The 22,380-nt window shown below is 41.4% G+C and overlaps 2 protein-coding genes across 4 annotated transcripts in view; one reads left to right on the forward strand and one right to left on the reverse strand.

The window, feature by feature from the left end:
* ARG2 (arginase 2) overlaps positions 1-22,380 on the forward strand; it is a 23,072-nt gene continuing 692 nt past the window's right edge. Inside the window, exons 1-8 of one of the 2 annotated variants that reach the window (XM_068397320.1) lie at positions 1-156; positions 286-358; positions 13,929-14,106; positions 14,961-15,120; positions 15,925-15,972; positions 18,996-19,090; positions 19,224-19,328; positions 21,576-21,712. In XM_068397320.1, the coding sequence (XP_068253421.1) occupies positions 40-156; positions 286-358; positions 13,929-14,106; positions 14,961-15,120; positions 15,925-15,972; positions 18,996-19,090; positions 19,224-19,328; positions 21,576-21,712 (913 nt within the window). In that variant the 5' untranslated portion in view covers positions 1-39. The remainder of the gene's footprint in view (positions 157-285; positions 359-13,928; positions 14,107-14,960; positions 15,121-15,924; positions 15,973-18,995; positions 19,091-19,223; positions 19,329-21,575; positions 21,713-22,380) is intronic. The other variant, XM_068397321.1, reaches the window with a different exon arrangement.
* The window catches only part of VTI1B (vesicle transport through interaction with t-SNAREs 1B), a 15,748-nt gene continuing 11,261 nt past the window's right edge, over positions 17,894-22,380 (reverse strand). Inside the window, exon 7 of one of the 2 annotated variants that reach the window (XR_011047900.1) lies at positions 17,894-18,238. The gene's annotated coding sequence lies outside the window, so the exon portion shown is untranslated. Of the gene's footprint in view, positions 18,239-20,871; positions 21,189-22,380 lie in introns of those variants that run through there. The other variant, XR_011047901.1, reaches the window with a different exon arrangement.

The raw sequence follows: 22,380 nt of genomic DNA on the forward strand, positions 1-22,380 counted from the left end.
GCGGCCAGCATCGCTCGGCGGCTTCGCGGCGGCTGGATCATGGCGCTGCGCAGCGGCTTCGCCCGGCTCCTCTGCAAGCAGGCGGACGCGGGGCTCCAGCTGCCCAAGCAGGCGCACTCCGTGGCGCTAGTGGGAGCCCCTCTCTCCAGGGGACAGGTGGGCACCGCGGGAGGGGGCAGGCGGCTGCCGTAGCCGCTCGGCTCCGCTCCCTTCCCCTCCGCGGGGCTCGTGTACCTGACCGCAGGCAGCGCTGGCTGACGCATCCCGCTTCTCTTTGTCTCACAGAAACGGCGGGGAGTGGATCACGGCCCCGCTACCCTCCGCGCCGCGGGGCTGGTGGAGCGGCTGGCCGGGCTCGGTGAGGCACGGTGCGGCGTCGGGGGCTTCGCTGGTGGGGTGGGGGGGGACTGCGGGGCTGCCCTTATCTTCCCCCTGCCCTGGCAGGGCATCCCTTTCGCAGCTCGTTTCGGCGAGGCGTGACTCAGCCGCTTGCTCGGAGCCCGGGGGTGGGGTGGGGATGGAAACTGTTCCTTCCAGTGAATCACGAACCCCGAAATGCCGCCGGTGCCCGGGGGCAGGCGATGCCGGCCGCCCTTCTGCGGCGACGGGAAGGGTGACCTGGAGCGTGCCGCTCCGCCGCGCTGGGGGCTCCCGGCTCACCCACCGCGACCTTCTCCGGCTTCCCCAAAACAGCCGGGTGTAGCCTCTGTGTTGGCACATCGAGCGCTGCATTGGCCTGGGGCGTGTGTGCTCTTCCCGTGTTGACTGAAGAAAAGCCAGAGAACCGTGAGGCTGTTTAAAACGTTGTGTGCACTCGGTGCATCCAGTCAAGTGATACCCTTGACTATCTTCCTCTGTTTCTCACATCATGTGTTTTCTTTTTCCATATTCATTACCAGGTACTTAGCATGTTCCTGAAATACTTCTATGCTTTCAAGTGATGAAATTCAGAACTTTCTGGAGAAATCCTCAGATTTGTGTATGAGGTCTTGTCTGAAGTTTTGCTTTGAAAACACTTGCAAATAGCACTGTGTGAAGGGAAAGTTTCTGGTCTTTTCATTGTTACCACTACTGTTATTCAAGCAAATCCATGTGCTTATTTGTGTTTCAACTTCTCGCATCTATTGCTTCTACAAGCTGAGACCTGCAGGGAACTGTATCAGTTATTAGAAACAGGACATGAGGGGTAGAAACTTGTAAAGCTGAACTCTTGTCTTGGAGAATCTTTACTCTAAAAAGTGTTACTGAAAACTGTGTGATGGGGATGGATTGCGGAGTGGACCACAGAGAGAACTATGTTATCTGTTCTATGGGCGATTAGTGTCGGCGGAGCTTAGATGCATGCAGAGGAAAGATAATTGCCTAATAACCCTCTAGCAAATTCATCCTGAATTATAAGACCTCTTTAAAACAGAAGCTATTGTTCTGGGCAGCCACGTAGGCTTATCCTGTATATCTTGGGATTCACAAGCTGAAAAGTCCTGGTTTCCAATCAAATGAGTAGACATTCTTTTCCTGTCTTGTTTTGTGCAAAGTTGAGATGTATGCTGTCCTTGGCAATATTTGAATTCTGGAGAGCATGATCTATAACTTCTGCAAACATAGAAGACTGTATCTAAAAGAGGTCTTATATACTGGAATAAAAGCAGGTCTAGATGTTACTGAGCTTAGCGTTTATTTAAAACTAACAAGTTACCAGGTTTGAAAAGAGGATGGTCTTCTAGACAAGACTGCAGGCAGCAGTTTATTTTTATGTAGATGACAGAATTTTGTACTGGAAGGCTTGGGGTTCTCTTTTGAATAGTTCAGATCTAATAGTTCCATTTGAGAATTCTTTTTGGGGAAAAAAAAAAAAACAAAACACCAAACCAATAACTAGAAAAAACCTCATTTGCATGACATAGGCTCACTCAATAGAAACTTGGAGAAGGTAGAAAGAAAGGAGAATACAAGCCCTTTCTGGATTCCAGTAACAAAAAGTTGTGGGTATAGAAATGAAGCAAGCTAAACTGAAAAATGAGTGGAAGGCGAAAAATACTTTTGCTGTTTAGTTGCTTATGGACTGTTTACTCATTAATCAATAATGTACATGGAGATATTTTCTTGCTGTTCCTTTACAATTTTTAAAGGCTCTGGGATTTCTTCCTCCTGCAGTTTCAGTTTCCTATTGCTGACATATTCTTCCAATGGGGTAGGGTTTTCTTTCAGTCGGTGTTGATGTTTCTTGCTGCTTAAATCTCTGCAGCTCTCATGAATGGGTTCAGATGGCACCTGGATTGTAACAGGTTCTGCTGTGAGCGCCCATTCTGAGTCCAATGACAGTCGCCAGCATACACAGAGGAGCTGTTTATCTTGCAAAGACAGTCTGCTTGAGGGGAGGGTGGTAGATTGAGGAGGACATTACCATGTAGCCTTTTGTATTGTGCACATCTGTTGTTCATGGAAATTTAAGAAATGATTGTTTTTGTGTGTGGGCTGTTTATTTTTCTTCCCTGGGCTGGCAGGATAGTACTGTAGTACTGAGATAGCTGTGCCATTGCTTTGACTCCTGTGGTACACTGAACTGGCAGTAAAACTTCAGCTGCTTTCTTCTTTGTTTTTCTAACACTATGAATTTTCTTACCATACATTGAAGAAAGCAATAGAGCCACAGTAGTATTCTCATTATTAACTTGGCTATTCTAGTTATCTGTTATGTTAAAAGAACTAACAATTTTCATGGGACCTTGTTGCTTGTTTTCCAGGAGCAGGTAAATAATACTGCAGCAGACAAGGTTTCTTTAAAAAGAAATAACATTTATCTAAGATATAGGGCTGCTATTCTCCCATCTGTATTGGCTACTTCTGAAGCATTTGTGTCTGGGGGGGAGGGGAGTGTTTGTTGTTGTTGCATGCCCCCATTCCCTACTGGGATGTGAGGGAGTGCAATAAACATGATTTTCCTTGTCATTACAAGCTTGGAACAAGGCATGAGACCAGCTCTGGAATGATGCTTCCCAGTAGAAGAGTGAGGGTGGATTGTGGACAGTCTAAGGAAGTATAGACGGAGGGAAGAGGCAGTGTTCCTGTAATGAAAACTCTGTATTAACAGTAATTAACAAATAAAATAATCCTCAGTTGTTTCAAGGGGAAGAAATTTCTGGTGATTAGATTCTTCTGTTTGCCTGAAACTGTAGTTTGATTTATTCATTTTCCACTTGTATATTCAAATTCGGTTCGACCTGCGTAAAATGAAGATGCTTGAAAGTCTTTTCTAAAATGTAGTATTCAGGTAGTAAGATGCATGCACTGCACTTGTTTGTTTTAGTCTTATGTGTATATACTCTGTTACTTTGAATATCAAGCAACCATATGGCTTTTCATATGAATGACTTCCATTAATAGTGCTCAAGCCACATCAGAGAGGGTGAGAACACTAGACCTTTGTTTCCTCCTTTTTGTGCTGTTCTGCATTTTGCTTTCACTGGCTGGTATCTTTGGGAGGGAATTGTATTGTTCCCTTCACCCTATCCTATTTTCTGCTCTTCCATAGTCTTATTGCAGTGTCCTGAGCTGCTACTCCATTTTCTACTTCCTGGGGGGGGATACCTCCCTTGAAAGAAACTGTGACTGTACCTACATGGTATGATAAATTCTTGGCTGCCTAAAATGATGACTGCCTCTGAACAGCTTGTTTGTGCTTAGGCTGAAATATGAGGAGGGAGCTCAGAGGCAGATGGTATTGCTAGTCTGTACCAGACTGTCAGAGCTGAATCTGAGCCACTAACTTACTTTCATTCCCCTGTTGGAAGCAGAGAACACTGTTACATGTTGGTAGTAGCTCGAGGTGTACTTGGGAGGAGACTTCAAGTAGCAGGAGTCCAGCTCCCGAGCCAAAAACAGTGGGTGTGCAAGTCTGTAGCAGGGATAATTTAAAATATAACTGACTAAGCCCGGGGGGCTTTTTATTCGCCTTGGTGATGTTTGTCTTTTGGCTTTGCCGCTTCTCCTAAGGGGAACTAAAAATATTAACACCTTAAAGGACTCTTCCATCTTGCCAAAGAAGTAAAAGTGCTATATGTAAATAGAGACCCATAACTCCCTGGCATGGGGGAGGAAAGGGTACAAAGCTTGCAGGGCTGGGTGTTGTTCGGGCAGTAAAGAGAAATGGGTGCTACATGTGGGAGGCTCTTGGGCTTGGAAGGAGTGAGGAAGATAGGTGACAGATGCACTTGACTTAAGCTATAGAAGATGCAAAGTACAAAGTTCTCTAAAGTGAGAATTTCTTGGACCTCTCCTGTTCGCTGCTGGTTAAGCAGAGAATCTGACCCAACTTAAATCCAGAGTGTTGCCTAGTCCTCTTACTTGAAGGAGAGAAGGACCATTTGCAGATTTTTATAATAGGTGTTGTTTTAATTACTATAGCCCTTGAGGTGACTCTAGAACACCTTTGCTAACATGGGAACAAATTTAGTATAAAACTTCTTCCCAAGAATTCACCCTTTTATGTTGCCTGTTGTTTTTTTTTTTTTTCCCCCTTCCCCTCTCCTTTTCTTTAGGGCTGGATGTGGCTGGGTTGCTGAGTTTAGTCAAACTTGGGTTTGCATTACTCTAGAATTGATTAACAAAGTTTGAATCAGAGTTGATGGTTTGACAAGTTAGTGGGCTGCAGAGACATGTGGCTTACAGAGAGAAGTAGAGCTAGACTGGTCAAAGAGAATGACCATCATATTACTATTCTTTTGTTTGACCAGAACAAAGGCCTTCACTAATAGGATTCAGGAGGTCAGTGTAGTGACTCAGAAAGGTGTAACCTCCTCTAAAAGAGGAATGGAACTGCTAATCCCAATGTGACTGGAGATAGGCTCCTGCTTTGCCTAAAACCATAGGAGTCGTACTGACATCTGCTGCCAAAAATAACAATTCAACTTTGCTGTCTCACCAGCATTGCTCATATGGTTAGCATCAGCCTTAACAATAAATCATGAAGCAGCTTCTTCTTGAATATATACCTCCTCTTTTTCAAACCAAATCTTCTCAGGTGGGAAGTTTAAGGGGAAGACAAATAGTCTTCAATTATGCACCAAGGTATGCATCATAAAGTACTGGTGTTGGGGTTCAGCAGATGTGGACTGGCAAGAGTTACAGCTGCAGTGTTGGGAAAATAATTTTCATCAGCCCATCCCATAAATGTATTTAAAGAGTTGCCTGTATCTCTGAAGGCTCTGATAAACTGTACCATTCTGCTTGCCCTATATTTGAATTAAGATTGGATTTACAGACTGTAGTTTGTCAAAGATCCACTTATGTTAGAAACAAGATCTGTCAGGAATTCAGTATTCTTGGGTTAGAATCTAGTTTAGCTTTGCACGAGCTCTTACCTCAATTGCTTCTCTTCAAAGTTCAGTATTTTAAACTTATTAAAACTTTCTAGTTTAGTAGAGCCAGTCAAATATCTCTAATCTGTAGAATCCATAAAGTCTAAATTTATTGTATAGATAACATCGAACTGTCTTTTTTAGCCTCTTTCCTCACATTTTCTGCTGTAGATAAAGTTGAAATGCGAGGCAGACAAAATTTTAAATAGCTGCTGGCATTTTAAGCAGCATGTTGTTAACTAAATCTCTGCATTGTTGAGAAGTGCTACTGTTCATGGGTTCTTTCTGATCACATCTGCTGTCAGTACTATCAAAGTGAAGTCTATTAACTTGCTAGGAACATTCTCGGGAAAAAATTGGCTAGGATACAGCACAAAGATGTTAAACTAACAGCTAAGCCTTCTGCCCTACAAAGCAGAAATGGGAATGCCCATTTTTTTACTCAGGTATACCCTCTCCCCTGCCTTTTTTCCCTGAAACAGAACAGGTAAATGGCAGTCCTCTTCTTTTTCTTTCCTTTCCCTTAGGCACAAGCATACACAAACACTTGTTTAATAATATCAGTAAAACATGCTTATGTAGTACTGCAGCTTATTTTCAGAACTAGAATAAATGACCTCTTTTTGTTTACACAGAGATAGAGATCTGAGAGACTGTTATTCTTGTTTATCTCTCAAATGTCAATTAGCAATGATTGGTTAGCTTCAAAGACCAGTGGTTTGACAAAAATCAAAGCCCAGTCAAATGGACTGGTTGTAACTGGCATTTGCAGTGAGTCTTTGAAATGATGCCAGTTGTCAGAATGCATCAAGGGCAGGTGCTGCTCTGCTTTGTGAGGGAGGGCAGCCAGGAGCTGACTCTGATCACCAGGCAGGCAGAAGGAGCCCTGCTGAGGCTTTGAAGGAGAGCTAGCTGGTTTGGAGAGGCCTCCACTGAGGCTGTTTCTAGGTGGCTTGTTCACAACAGCCCTCATCAGCTAGCTCACCTTGAGCCTGGGAAGCTGAGCTCCTAGAAGTGGGGGAGTGTGCTCTGACAGCAGTTACGGTTATCCTTGTGAATTCTGTACCCTTTGATATTTGCATGCTTACAACTAGCCTTAGAAGTTACTAGAAGAATGCCCACAGTGAAAGTACACAGAGTTGGAGCATTCCTTGCAGTAGGTCAGTTCTGATTCTCTTCCCTTCCCCATGCTGATGGAGGACACCATCTGCTTGTTTTTGCTTTGGAATGAGAAGCTGTTTTGTCAGTCATGGATTTGATGTTTATTTGTTTTTTCCTCTCCCATTTGGCTGGTGTATATTCCAGGTTGCGCATTATCCATGAAGTTGGCTTTAAAAGAAACTTTGTTAATTTGGGGGAAAGTTCACTTGGTGCTTTAATTGAAATTGTTCCTCGTATTAGTTTAGTTTAAATACATCTGAAAAATTCAGCTATGCTGATGCAGGTCAGGAAACCTGAATTGATTATTTCTTCCTAATCTTTCAATAAAGGGAGATTAGATTCAAGGACCAAAGAACAGAGCTCTTGAGGGTTTTATATTTCTTTGGTTTTGTGGTGATGTCCTTCATCCTTGATATTTTTATATTATAAAAGTAGTTTTAATACATGGCTTAGCTGAATTTCTGCATCCATAAAGTTATCTCTGGATTAGAATGAGTTCAGATCACATGCTGTTTTATTTTTTTTTTTTTTGCCATGAATGGTGTTGAAGGAGAGGAGTTACAGGGGAGGGAGGCACAAAGGTAGACGACAGAGGGAAAATTTAGGTAATGAGTTGGGTTTTGATCTGCTTTATGATGCACAGAATCTGTTATTACTTTCTCATTTGAAACTTTTAATCCTGTCTCTCATTGTGGACTCACAAGACCAAGATACCTATGACAGGTATGTGCTTATGTGAATATAGTACAGAGGATTATTTTTGGATGCAAGGTGGAAATTTCTGTTGTAAAACCACCTGGTAAAAAGCAGGGAATAAGGCACTGAAATAAGTAAAAAAAAAAAAAATAAAAGAAAAAAAAAATCTTTCATTTGAATATGAAGATCAGCTGGTCTGATGTTAGTTTCTTGCAGCTGGTAAGAGGGAGGGAGAGAACTTCAACAATCTCGGATATGTTCTACTCTCCCTTCCTCTCAAGTGTTACCTGTCTGGGTTAACTAATATGCTAACTACTTCTGTAACAATCTAAAGCACAAGGTGCTTGTTGTTGAGGACAGCTGTTCTGGTATTATGACTTCCTGTGGCTGTAAGTGCATACCTCTGTGTTCTCGCTGCTGGGAACTGTTTCAGGGTTAAGCTTATTTGAAGGGAATTAGAAATTGTGCAGGGTTTGCTCGTGGAGTGGCAGACCACAATAGCTGCACCCGTGTCTCCTCTCTGATGCAAGCCACAGTGCAAATGTTTCCCAACACCTGACACTGACGTTTTTGGAGACCTCTTCAGGTCAAGCGCACTGGATTTCATAAGAGATTAAAGTTATAAAGAATTATCAAAGGCAAATGAGGTAGCTGCTCAGTTTGGGGTTGGAGAAAATATTTCTTGGCTCATTTTATGCAAGGGACAACTTGAGACTACAGACTTGGGGTAGCAATGGGAATTGAGTTTGCTTGTTGCTGTTGTATGAGCCGAAGCCTTTTAAAGAGATACAGATACAGAAACTGTGTCTTAAACAAGACCTTTCAAAATCCCAAAAGGCAGCATGAAAATTACTGAGACATGAACTTGCCTTTTAGGAAGTGAAATTTTCGAGCTGGCAGAAACCTATTGAGTCATCAAGTATCTGTATCTAATAGGAGATTTCTTCCAGCAGATACATATTCAGTTTAAAGAGAATTAGATACTGTGTAATGAACTTCCAAGCAAGAAGGTTATGATTAAACTGGGCAGCTCAAGTCTCAGTCTCTTGTAGGGGGGAACCTTGCTAGCCTAGTTTCATCTTCAGGTAAAACAAAAGATTGCACTTGTTTGTATAGTTTTTACACACACACACCCTGGATAATTCTGGAGGGCCAAAACTGTCTTAAAATATGCTTCGGAATCCACTGGTCATAATGAATTGAGTCATTTGTTTGCTGTTGTGCAACATTTTCTCAGTGTCTCTGAGAAAGGATTACAAAGTCTGTACCATAAGCCAATGGGCTTATACTGAAAAGAAGGATGGTAGCAGCTTGGAGCCCTTTGTTTTGTTCACAGGAAGGAAAATGTTAAGTTTGTCTATAAACATTGTTCATAATACTCATTGCTTCCTGAAAAGCCTTTCTGTGTCTGCAGTGATTCACTAAATGGGCTGTAACCTGAGAAAACAGTTTGCAGGAGGGATGCTTTCATGTGAGTGGCTTTACATAACACATAGTATGAAGTAAGATCTAATAACTGGGATTTCCAGATTCCTTTGAAAGTAGTTCAGCAGAGTTTAGAAACCTGGAAGAGGAAATATTTAGTTTTCCTATTAATTTAAGGGTTTGTTTGTTTTTTTTAACCTCTAGTTCACAAATAACCAGTGTAAACAGGCAGTGTCAGGAGATCATTTCTATCTCACGTTCCACATGCGTTGGTTCCAGTTCCTGTTTGCTGCCTAGGAGAGCTGTTATAATTGTTACAGCAGCACGCCATGGGCAATGTCAGCAGGCAGCCTGGATTTTGAAAGCCAAATCTCCTACTGTCAGGTTGCTGCTTCTGGCTCTGGGGCAGTATCCTAGTAGAGGAGGATGGGAGGGAGGCTTTCCCTGCTGCTGCCCAGATGTTTGCCAGTTAAATGCCCCCAGACTTATGAGCCACCTGCTTTTACAGAAGAAAACTTTCTCTAAATCTGTGTGGGGAATGACTTACTATAGTAATTGCTGCCTACTGTGGGTACTGAATAAATAGGATGATAGGAAGGGAACATTACCATTGTTATATAGCTTGCTAAAGGGCATATTATGTCCCAGCTAAAAACATCGTTGGGTTGAGCCTGAGTGCTATTTCATAGCTTATTTCAAGAAGCATGCAGGAAACTTTATTTTCTTAAATATGTTCTTAATTTGTATTTCTACCTTTTTTCCTCTAAGTACAAGTTAGGCTCCTAATTATGAAAAATGTTGATTTCTTTTATGAGATATAGGTAAAGTTCTGGTTCTGGCTGTGCAGGCTGAAGAAATGACTGCCCTCCACCCCCTGGTCTGCTGGTTTAATGCTTATGTGACCTTTCCCTAACCTGTTCTGGTCAAAAGAAGTTGACCTAGGAAGGATCTACTGTACAGACTATTTCAAGCTAATTTATTAATTTTTGGCTGAAATGTGCCCCCAAGCAGCTCTGCTGATAAAACTCTATCAGAGGGGGCCATTGAGCCACTGAGGATGGCACTCCTGAGCTGTAGAAGAGGTGTGTGCTGCCTTTATGCACTAATCATTCATACTGACAGGAGGACTGTTGTGCATGTATGCATCTTATTTATGTAACTATACTGTGTGTTTGTATTCAGACTGACACATTTATTTCCCTCATATCTCTTTCAAGCTCCTGTAACAGAAATAGATTAATGAAGCCTTTTTTCTTTTTTTTGTTTTACTCACTGCAAAAAGTGATCTCTTGAGCCAGAGTGCTGATGGAGCTGACTTGTATGGACTTGGTTGTTATAAATTTTCTGCGCTGTTGATAATCAACTAATGAATCAAACAATGTATTTGTCATTTGAATCTAATTTCTGTTAGAGCTTGAAGGTGGAACAAAAGACTTCTTTTGATAATATTTAATTTCATATTTTTTATTTAGTTACTAGCAAAATGTCTGTGGTGTTTTGTCTGTAAGTACTGTGTGGTACTGTTTTATTTAAAAAACTTCAGTCCTGGCTAGACCTGATCTGCTGCACTGACAAATGCTGTGGATGCTGTGCTTTCTAATGAATGTAAGGAAGCTGGCTTTACTGTCTGCCCACATCTTTTTCTAGTTTTCAGAACTTGGATCTACTATCTTTTAAAAGGCCTGTATATATTCTTCATGTTAACTTTCTGTGCTGATTTAAAAAGTTGTTTGTTTATAGCTATTAGTATCTTAAAATAGAGTGTCCCAACTACCAAAGAAAGTAAGTGCATGTTGTTTGGTGTGGTGGATTACACAAATCTTTCACTAATAACCAAATAACAGCAAGATCCACCAGATTGCACTACACTACAGCATGTCTATCCATTGAGCAATTTCTGTGTTGGTCAAAAGAATGTAGCTGAGAAAGATCTAGTTTTTTAATTTCTTTAAAATCAAAACTATGTGCAAGCAGGCAGATGAAATGGAAAATAATTCAGGTCTTTAAGTATTATACTAATATCTGAGACACTCTAAATAGAAGCTAAGAAAATACATCAATAATTACTTGAATAATTTGACATAAATTCTCTTTCTTTGCTGTTCAATAAGCATTAAGACAAATGTACATGTTAATTTCATCTCTTTAATATCTGGTCAGTCCTAATAAATATATGTGCACACATGCACATACACACTCTTCTAATCACTTCAGGATATGTGGTTTATCTATGTACTGTGAATTTTTTTGTGTACTGTCTCTTCACTAAGCTTTTCTTTTGCCCTAAGGTTGTTTAATCATAGCTTTCAAAACTCTAGGCACAATTAAAAAAATAGTAGGAAGAAAAGATATTATTAATGTTCAAAGACTGGATTAGCGTGTACTTCTGAGATTAACTGTAGCTTAATCAGATAGCCATTGGATAGTTGGCTGAACGCATTCCTATCACCCTGGGAAACTTGAGCTATCCTCTGCAAGGACATAAAAACAGCGGGCCTAAGTAAGAGGGAAGCACTAAGGTGAGAAAAGAAGCTGCTCAAGGTTTGTGAATTTGTATCTGAACAATGAACTTTTGAAGATGGTAACAAAAACTGGAGGCATCTATTGTCTTTAACAGACATCAGGCTTTTTTATAAAAATAACTAGAGAGAGGCATCTTAATGCAGGAGATCTGAGAGTACCATTTGTCCAAAAGGTGGACAAGATCCCAGAATTCTGGACCCCAAAAGCATGTCTGTCCATCCATCTCTCTACCATACCCCCATTGTAAGCTCTATGAACCTGATGTGATATGGTAAGGAACGAATGTGTTTTTTTATTCAGAAGCTGAACCAGGTATTTTTTGCCTTACAAATGGGGACTGGGAGGAGGGCAGGGTAAAGAAGAAAGAAATTCTTGAACACAAGTGATACTTCTCTAAACACACATGCTAGAATCTGCCACGTTTGGCCTGCCTTGAGCATAACCTGAAGAATCTTAACCGATTCCTTAAAGTGCTACAAAAGATGGCATGGTTGCTTCTTTGTTCTACACTGATCTAAAGACAGAGCTTCATGATGTAATTTCCTTTTATTCCTTTTCATCCTTTAATGGGTAGAAATACTGTGATGTGCTTGTATGTCCTGCAAGAGAGAACAAAACATAAGTGACAGTCCTTTCTTCCATTATGTTGTGTAATGTGTTGTCCTGCAATGTGTAAGTCACTGAACACAGCTCCCAACTGCAGATTTACTTCCCACAGCTGTCCAAAGTATTAGATCAAAGGTACTATTAATTTGTACAGCATCTCCAAAACCTCGTTACCTATTGAATGATGCAATGTCTTGAAGTCTTACTTCCAAAACTTGTCTCCCAGGCACACTCACATGCTTTCATCAAACATTGAAATACTGAAATGTGTAGCAGTGTGCATATGTGTGAGAAGCCTTGCAGGAAGACTCAGAAAAAACCCTGATTTTTGACATTCATTGAACATCTCTAAGAACTCGCAACTCTTCTCTGATTCTGCACAGAGGCAGAATGAAATGGGTGAAAAATGTAGTGGTCACGGAAAGATGAGATAGTACATTCAAATCTGAAAAATGGGCTTGAAATTCCAGAGCCATCATCCTGCTGTCTAATTAGGTATTGCCTAAGGGAGGAAAAAATGCTGTTTTGTGCTTGTGTTGCCTTTTGAAAACCAGGGAGTGGTATGTCACGGTCATGCTTAATGCTTTAAGGCTCTGCAGATAATGTGTTTTCTCACAGAGCTGCTGAGATTACATTTATGTAATCCTTTGTCAAGTAGATGTGCTCAGCTGACCTGTCCTCTCCTAGCAAATACCCTGACATATGTCCATCTATGTCCTGGCTATAAAATGTGCTTGCCTATTTCCCAGCCACCTAATTCTCACAAGTGACTCAACAATTTTCCTTCATTTTTTTCACCCGTCAAAACTCCTTTTGAAATATAATAGTCATGTTTTTCTCAATGCTACTTTTACCTTATTTCCTCCAAGCAAATTTACAGAGCTTGCTTCATAGACATTAGGCTAAGGGAAATTAAGCAGGAAACCCGGAGCCCCACCAGGTTGTTTCTTCATGGTGATTTGCTTGCCTTAATTTTTCAGATTGCCCTGTTAAGTCATAGGATGGCTAAAGACAAAATGTCAAGCTCTAGCCTGGGTGCTTTGAACTGCAAACAGACTAGTGATTCTGAGGAACAAATGGGACAGTCATGACTAGTATTCAGGGTGGTCTTGGCTTATTAAGCCACTGTTGGTGTAGCTGTAAATACCTTGGGGCCTTTACAGTCCTCATCAGTGCCTGCAGCGACAGGCCTATCTGAAACAGAGGCTCTGGCCTGTGAAACACTGTTAGAAATTTTGGTATCTACATGACTGTTAAGAAAGCATGTGGTATCGGACAGCAGAGCTTCAAAGGATAAGTTTTATAATGTGTATGAAAGAGAATTAAACTTTAAATGCAGCCAGTTAATAAATATGCTCCCTGTTGAGTGGAGGAAGGGAAACAATACTCGAGAATGTTCCCTTGGTCCCTGAGCTGTGAAGTGACTCCTTCTTGGGGTAAGTAGACAGAAATACATTTTAGGAAAGGCTGAGTCTTAGACCCAGAATGTTGTCAGGCTTCAATAGCCAATTAAGTTGTAACTGGCAATGACAGGATCACAAACAGGGTTGGGATCAAAGCCCCAGAATTAAAATGCCTTCTAGAATATCTTGCATTGAGAAAATGGGCAGGTTCTCTTACAAAGCACTAGTGCATCCTCCATGGAGTTGCCTGGAAGTAGTGTAAGAAAATTTCCATTACTGGTAACTTGGCACTTTGTGCCTGGATTCTTGTGGGGTTTGAAAAGGGAAAATAACTGTGAAAACTCAGGTATAGTTAGTGAAATGCGTGGTCCTAAGCATCTTTGAGCAACTGAGCTCATTTAAGGCCGTACGCAATCTGTCTAATTGGGAAGGAAGATGGCAATACAAACTGTACTTTTTCATGTTAAAATTGCCTAGAAATAATTTTAAAAAAATCCAAACTTTTTCTAAGTGACTTTTTATGATTGTCGTATCTCATCGCTAAATTAAAGCAGCAATACTATCTTAAGTTTTCTGATCTGAAAAGTTGTGATATGGTTGTTTGCAAGGGCATGCAAATAGTCAAATGAATCCATTCCCTTCCCATTGTTCCTTTCATACTTGCCCAACTGATTTTTCTGAGGGGACCATATTTTGAACATTTCTTTGGGCACTTATTTAAGTAACTCACTTTCTCCTTTTGCTGCTGTTTTTCCAGGATGCCAGGTGCACGACTTTGGAGATCTGAATTTCACTCCAGTTCCCAACGATGAACTGTACAACAACCTGATTTTATATCCCCGGTCAGTGGGTTTAGCCAGCCAAGTCTTGGCTGATGCTGTAAGCAGAGCAGTAGCTGCTGGACACAGCTGTGTGACTATAGGAGGTGATCACAGGTGAGCTGAACTAGAAGCAATTACTGATGCATGATGCAGGTTGACACTTGGAGTGTAAGAATTTAATTAAAAAATACAGGGACAGTGGGAACAACTTGGGGTCACTTCCTGGCAATACCAGAGGGTAGAAGCATTTTGATTTTATTGCTGGGGCTTTTAGAGTGGAATGTAGAAGACAGCTACAAAAAAACTGACCTTCTAAGGCAGTACTGCTTAGTTCCAGACCATTCTGTGATCTGCAGACACACAAATGAGGTTTTCCTGTTTGGGACAGTTTGTGCGATCAGGTCCCTTTAGGAACTCTTGTTTCTTTATTGCTGAATGTTTAGTGATGTGTCTCTTTTGCCCCTCAACTCTCAGGATGGGTTTGTAATGCCTGCACACAGACCATTTTGTAATGGATCTTACAACATTTGGATCTCTTTCTTCTCTTTTTCCCTAACCTTTAGTCTGAGAATTGGTTGAAGAAGGTAGGGCATGTAAGAATGAATTGTGGGGGAAGGTGTCATGACTGGAATAAAAAAAAGTTTGAATAGCAGAATTGATGAGTGAGCACTAGATTTTCAAAGAGATCATTTGGAGCTAGAACAGGTCAAGATCAGATTGTGGGAAGGGTGACAGTGGAGAGAGGAAAGAGCTCTTCCTTATCTGTCAGTACTAGTATAGTCCTGTAGAGTTACTTGGAGTATCTTGGAATCATGATAGTGGCATGCCATGCAGTCTGTATTGTCATGGATGTCTGATGTGTTGAAATGTGACAACACTGCTGACTGAAGTTGCAGAGACTTCCCATTATCCTTGTAGTTGTTCTGAAGGAGAAACAGTGACTAAAGACTTTTCTACTGTACTTCCAGCTTGGCACTTGGTTCTGTCAGTGGCCACGCACGGCAGTGCCCACACCTTGGTGTGATCTGGGTGGATGCGCATGCTGATATCAACACCCCTCTTACAACTCAGTCTGGAAACCTCCATGGACAACCTCTCTCATTTCTCTTGAGAGAGCTTCAAGATAAAGTAAGTATCTTGCTTGTACAGTTAGTCTACATTGAAATCCTCAGAGCATTTTACTTTTTCTGATGTGCGGTGCTTTCTTACCTGCTGCAAATGCAGACCTTTTTTGTCTGCGTACAAGCAAAACCACATATTGTTTGTGGGTGTATACATGCACAAATATATACACATATATATACACAAATGCAGATACACACGTAAATATAGACATACATACACACACATTTAGAAACAAGAATGAGAAAAAGCTTTTGTGTTAGCACCCTTGTGGGTTGTATGGTAAGCAAGAGTTCACAAAAGGTATATTTAGCAGCTGATGATGGTGCCATTTCTGTGTAAGGAGTGGAGTGCGTGCTGCGGCTGGGTGAGGGCAGCAGTTGTACCAACTGAGCAAAAGAGGCACCCTTCCCACCCAGCCCAGCCTGTGAGAGCTGTGCAGAGCTCACCTCCAGGAACGGCTGGTTCCTGCATACCTTGCATGCTGCTTCTGCTTAGTTTGGCTCTTCCATGTTTTGACAACCTTGGGGCCTGACAGGGGCTGTTCCTGCGTGCTCTCTCCTAACTGGCTGCTCTGGTGTTGGCTCCACTGGCAGATATCCCAAATCAGAACAGCTGTACCTACTTCCAGGGTGCTTTTAAAGAAATAGTCTTCCTCCTGGGAAGGTTAAATTATCAAAAAGAGCTGTTCATGGGGCATGTGGAATGTGCACGGCAAGTTTTTGCTACTGTCAAGATGGTAAACAGTAGGTTGACCGAAGGCCTACATATCCTTTTTGTCTTAGCCGTGGACTGTATCTCCCTGTACAGGTACCTGTAGCATCTACTGGAGACACTGCAGCAGCAGCCTTTGCACTGGTAATAGCTGACGCTTTTACAGTAGGAACTTAAATATGACAATCTACTTCTGCTGAAGCTTAGGCTGGGGAGTGGGAGCAGGATCAGCAACTGCAGGTTGAGAACCGATGCTGGAGCTGCAGAAAACCTATTTTATTCTGGCACTTTGTACTGCTAGTAATTTATCTTGGATTTCTTTCTTCTCTCTGATAAATTTTGGGGGTGCTGTGCTGATGGAAGTATGCCTCTTCCAAGTAAGATCAAGCATGTTTAATGGCTTTATGGCTATTGAAGATACCATTGCATTAGTACCTGTTTGACATAGCAAGATTGCTATAATCTGGTAAAGCTCTTCTGCTGTTGTCCTGCAAATTCTTTCGAATGAATTCCATCCACAAGTCAACAGAGTCATTTGGTGCTTTTACATACTTTCCTCTTTCTAAAAAGATTCTTTTTGAATTCTAAAACTGTCTGCCACCAGCAAGGTGGCTACTCTAGTCCTACACTCTGCTAAGCATAACTTCTTTCTCAAAGCGCTAGACAACTAACCAGTTGCACTTTGCTTCTCAAGGAGGTTTCTATCTTGTCAGAGGGCACAGAGCATAGCATTGTGAGAGGACAAGAGATTTTTCGGTGAGCCCTCTATCTCCTTCCTTGCTTTCACTTGTGCTGTGAAGGGGGTTTTGAGCAACCCCTCCCCACCATGACACATCTGTGTGTATGCTTCTCTGGGTGGACACCCATAATTCCACCAAACAGTCTCTCTGGGTCACAAGATTTGGTCATCAACCTAGTAGTCTCAGGAAGGCTAGTTAGCACTTGGTTCCCTGTCTAGATTGTTTTGTAGAACCACACAGAAACAACAGCTCCTTTGAGGATATAAAAAGAGAGCAAAATAGCCTGCATGATTACATTTTATCTTCCTGATTCATTGCCTGTCTCCACTAACTGGTACTGCTCTTCCAGCATCTCCAGGCTCCTTGTTCTTCATTCCCCATCAAGAGGACACGAGACAGAGGTAGTAGTGTAACGTATGTCTCTCTTGGTGGCACAGTCTGTTTAGACTGTTCTTGACCCTGTGCCAGCAACTCAGTTTAGCTGCTGTAATCTGTGGGATTACATGAGAACTGACTCAGGAGCACTGTCCCTTTGCTTGGTTAGTTTTTGAGACACAGCAAGTCCCAGCCCTTGTTCACTGTATGACCCTACAAATAGCTGTCCTGGCACAACATAAGTTGGGGAACTGATGTGGCAGCAACTGCTTAACTTAGCAGAGCTGCCAAAACTCCCCAGGGCTGTTTCAAGTCCCTCAGTTTAGGTGCTCTCACCTGTTTTCAGAATCCCTTATATATCCAGGGCTAATGAGCTTGGGTTAGTGTTGTACTAAATTAAATGTCCCCCTGTAGCAGGCAACATGAAGTATAAAAGTGATGCATCTGCCTGTGAAACAAAATAAAGCATTTGGCCAGGTTGCAGTAGAACAAACCCTGGTGTTGCTTGTGCAGTCCATTCACAGGCTGTCAGCTGCTCTGTGTTTGTCCAGTTAGCTTCACAGGAGCACTGCTTGGTACTCCCCAAGGCAAGGTGGCAATTTAGGGTGTTTAAAAAACTTTAACAATTAATTTTGTTGTTTTAAGGGAAAATGTTTCCGAACATAATCCTTGGCATTCCTCAAACCAAGCACTAGTGTCAGGGCTCCTAGAACAATTCGAACTAAACTCACAAACTGCTACTAATAACTTACCATGAAAATGCCTGTACCTTTTCCTGATGCCTGTTTGGCTTTACTATCAGCAACTCCCCTTCTATTGCAACAAAGTAAAAACAGAGCCTACCAAAGGAAGTCAGGGCATTCCATTTTCTTTATTTAAAGAGGAAGAGGTATAATTAAAAATGGTAGTATTAAATCCACTAAATCATTGATACTAGAGAGTATCTGACAGTATTATCTATCCTATGCTCAGCTTATGGTATGGTGATGGATTTTGCAGATACTGCTTCATTTCTGAGACCTGAATTATTTTTCCTAGTGGTCTCCAATTCATTTATCTCTCTTCTGAATTCATGACTGCAGAAAAGTTTCAGGTCATTGCCCGAAAGTAACAAATACTTTTATTATATGTGCATATTTAATCCCAACATAATTAAATATACATACGGGTGTGTTAGCCTTTAAAAACAAATCCAAATATTGTAACTAGAATATAATTAGTAATTGAGAAGTCTAAAAGGGAAAAAAAGCCTTCTCGCTGCTTGACAGCTGTGTTGGCTGTAGCCATTTTCAGAGCTGTGAGAGGAAGAAGAGAAATTTGAGTTAATTTAAAGCACTCCTAAAATTAGTAGATATTACTAACTGAAGGACTTTTATAATTGCATACCATGACTGCTTAATTACCAAGCTGAAAAATGATGACCTCATCATCTTTCATTTGCTGTCCTAGACCTGCTCTTCAGTTCTGCATTAAAAAAACAGTATGATGGAGCCCAATGTGGAGGTCCAACTTCATGTCATGCTCTCTTTTTTTTTTCTCTTTTTTTTTTTTAACTTCCCACTTTGAATTTGTTCATCTTTAACTTTGTTTTTGCAACAAAGTTTGCATGACATTTTGGTGATTCTCCTAAGAAGATACAGGTGCCTTGGTTTTTATTTTTCCACTTAAGTATGACGTACTGGGTAAGTTACATAGCATTAACATTAAATGCACTGTGTAAGTGACCTACATCTGAGTATCTAAGTTTCCTGTCATTCCCCCTCACATTCACTGATGCTAATTACTTACTGGTTGTGGATTTGGGCTTTTTATTGCTCCTCTTCAAATTGGAAAATGTAGAAGAGTTAAAAACTTCATCCATTAACAGTCAACTCAGGTAAAATGGTACAACAAAGGTAAGGACTGATTAAATCAGGAAGCCAAACTCAAGGGATGAAGTTTCTCTGTTCAGAGAAAGGATGCTATAAATAAATACAAAATTCTGAGGGATGCATTAAATAGTTTTGTTATATATGTCATTAAACTAACCTAATACTAAACCTTTGCTTGCAGGTACCGCAACTTCCTGGCTTTTCCTGGCTAAAGCCCTGCCTTTCAGCATCTGATATTGTGTACATTGGTTTGAGGGATGTGGATCCTGCTGAATAGTAAGTTGATTTAGATTAAAGGATTTTTGTAAAGGCTGAAATCACGAGCTTCTTGCCATATTGGCTGTTCACAAGGGCTGCTAGATTAAGCTTAGGCCAGTAATGATTTTTTTTTTTAAATTTATTTTAACAGCTATATTTTGAAGAACTATGACATCCAGTATTTTTCCATGAGGGATATTGATCGCCTTGGAATTCAGAAAGTTATGGAAAGAACATTTGAACAACTGATGGGCAGGTAACAAACTATTATCTGATTTAAACCACTCTTATCATCCACGTGTTGAATGTCTACTTTCCTGAAAGTTATTTAAGTGAAGGTCACTCTTGATGTAAGGCAGCCTAACAGAACTGTGATGGTGTCACAGAATCACAGAATGTTAGGGATTGTAAGGGACCTCGAAAGATCATCTAGTCCAATGCTGTGTCCAGTAAATAGTAAACTCTTAGCACTGACTTTAGTCTTCCACTTCCACATCTTGAACTGGAACTACTTGAGAGTGTTTGGCAAAGAGCGATGAGATAAGTTACATTAGTCACTACAGTTGTGGCTCTGGTTTATATGATTTGTTCTGTTTCTTGAGGAATTCTGCATTTTGCTGCAGTTTGACAAGATGCCTGGATCAACTCAGAGTCTAGGGTATACATTATATTTATAGCAACTTGACACAACTTGAATTCAGCTGTTAGTACATGAGGTAGAAGCCTTCTTAGACTATGCTCACATATGCTGTCCTGATGATAACTGCAACTAGTGAAGTTCACTGTAACCACTCCCTTAAGTTCAATCCTGAAGCCTTTGCTAACCTTGTTCAAGTTTGGGGAACCAGATCAGGGAGCAAATCATGCTAGTCTAGGGCCACAGGGAGAGGATCAGAGTTGGAAAGGGTAACCTCTCACCCCAGGGTAGAACAAAGTCCTGTAAGCAGAACATGGTCCCAGTACCTATGCTGCATGCTGTTGTAGCTAAAGGTGGGCTCACCCTTCCTAACTGCAGTTGTGCCAAGTAAAGAAGTTGCTAATCCAGATGCTGCTTCCTACTGAGCATCCCATGTACCAGTACAAGTTGGGGACAGAGCTGTTAGAGACCAGCGCAGGGGAAAGGGACCTGGGGGTCCTAGTGGACAACAGGATGACCATGAGCCAGCAGTGTGCCCTTGTGGCCAAGAAGGCCAATGGCATCCTGGGGTGTATTAGAAGGGGTGTGGTCAGCAGGTCAAGAGAGGTTCTCCTCCCCCTCTACTCTGCCCTGGTGAGGCCGCATCTGGAGTATTGTGTCCAGTTCTGGGCCCCTCAGTTCAAGAAGGACAGGGAACTGCTAGAGAGAGTCCAGTGCAGAGCCACGAAGATGATTAAGGGAGTGGAACATCTCCCTTATGAGGAGAGGCTGAGGGAGCTGGGTCTCTTTAGCTTGGGGAAGAGGAGACTGAGGGGTGACCTCATTAATGTTTATAAATATGTAAAGGGCAAGTGTCAAGAGGATGGAGCCAGGCTCTTCTCAGTGACATCCATTGACAGGACAAGGGGCAATGGGTGCAAGCTGGAGCACAGGAGGTTCCACTTAAATATGAGGAAAAACTTCTTTACGGTGAGGGTGACTGAACACTGGAACAGGCTGCCCAGAGAGGTTGTGGAGTCTCCTTCTCTGGAGACATTCAAAACCCGCCTGGACGCGTTCCTGTGTGATATGGTTTAGGCAATCCTGCCCCGGCAGGGGGATTGGACTAGATGATCTTTCGAGGTCCCTTCCAATCCCTAACATTCTGTGATTCTGTGATTCTGTGATCTGCAGTAAGTTTAAAGTACACAGTCTACCCCTTAAATAGTTCATCTGAGTGACAAGCAGTGTCCAATTTATTAAGCTGTCATTGGTTGCCAGACTTCATGTAGTAAGTAACAAATGTTTTAGGTTTGAGATTATCCTTTTTCATCAGCTAGGCTTACAGGGCAGAGTTTGGAGGCAGCCTTCAACTATTGACCTGAAAAATGCAGAATGCCCCACTCATCTTGATGTGTTGTCTATGAAATTTTCAAGCTTGGTGCTTCCTTCATCCTAGATGCCATGCAAATCAATGTTTTGGCCTTTCACCCTGGCTTTCTGTACAAAAGAAGAAAAGGCTGATTATATCATATGTTTCCCTGCATTTTTCAAACTAAGGAGACAAATACCAAATCAGATGACTAGAACTAAAGTACTAAAGTCAGCCAGATCACACCTGAGCAGATGCTCAGTGAAACTAGAAAGACAAACTTCTGTTTTCCCAATGTGTACTGGGAAAGTTCTGAGCTAAGAGACGTTTCAGAGTCCAAAGATATTTAAAAAACATAAATCCTTTCCAAATGTATATAAGACATGGTATGGGACTTAGGTAGGACCTTTAGCATCATGGAGCACAATGTTACTTTACTGATCAGCCTGGGCAGTAAGAAATGTAGAAAAAGTTTAAGGTTCTGAAATTGATTTTCTTGTTTTCTTCTGTCTCAGGAGACAGAGACCAATTCACCTGAGTTTTGACATTGATGCTTTTGATCCTTCACTGGCTCCAGCAACTGGGACTCCTGTTCTAGGTGGATTAACTTACAGAGAAGGCATGTACATCACAGAGGAAATATACAACACAGGTAGGAGCTGACCAGCAGTACTGGACTAAGCAAGGACAGGACAAACTCCATAGAGCTCATATTGGTTGTTTTTCCCATGTAACTAGATAGTAAGATAAATGTAGTCAAAGGTGCCTACAAATTCAATTCACCTTTTAGTAACAGAAAAAAGTCCTGTGGTTGGGCAATAAATACCCCAGGTGTTGGAAGCAGCTTAACCATCAACAACTTCAACTTACCACAAGTAAATAAAACATACAATATATTAACAACTAATGCCAAAAATGACTTGGTCATCTTGTATAATACTGTCCCCTATTGCTAAAAGCATGAGGTGTGATGTAAAAATGGGCATCTGGAATGAAAAAAAAAAAGATGCAAACAATTTTAAACAGCTTGAAGTTCCATTCTAGGATTCAAGGCTAACAAATCAAGCTTTCACTAACTATACTGCAGCTGACTCAATATATAAGGACTTTGCTCCTTATGCCATGGAGTTTTTACTTAATGTGTTTAAACAATGAGTTATTTGCACTGAAAGAAAAAAAAAAAAAGAACAAAAAAACCCCACAGACAACAGAGTCAATAGAGTCTTGACTAGCATGGCAGAAAATACTAGGTGAGACTATTTTACACCCCCTAATTTTTTGGACTGGGAGAAAACAAGATTAAAAAACATTCCTCTCGTA

The sequence above is a fragment of the Nyctibius grandis genome, chromosome 4, assembly GCF_013368605.1.
Source record: "Nyctibius grandis isolate bNycGra1 chromosome 4, bNycGra1.pri, whole genome shotgun sequence".
Classification (NCBI taxonomy): Eukaryota; Metazoa; Chordata; class Aves; order Nyctibiiformes; family Nyctibiidae; genus Nyctibius; species Nyctibius grandis.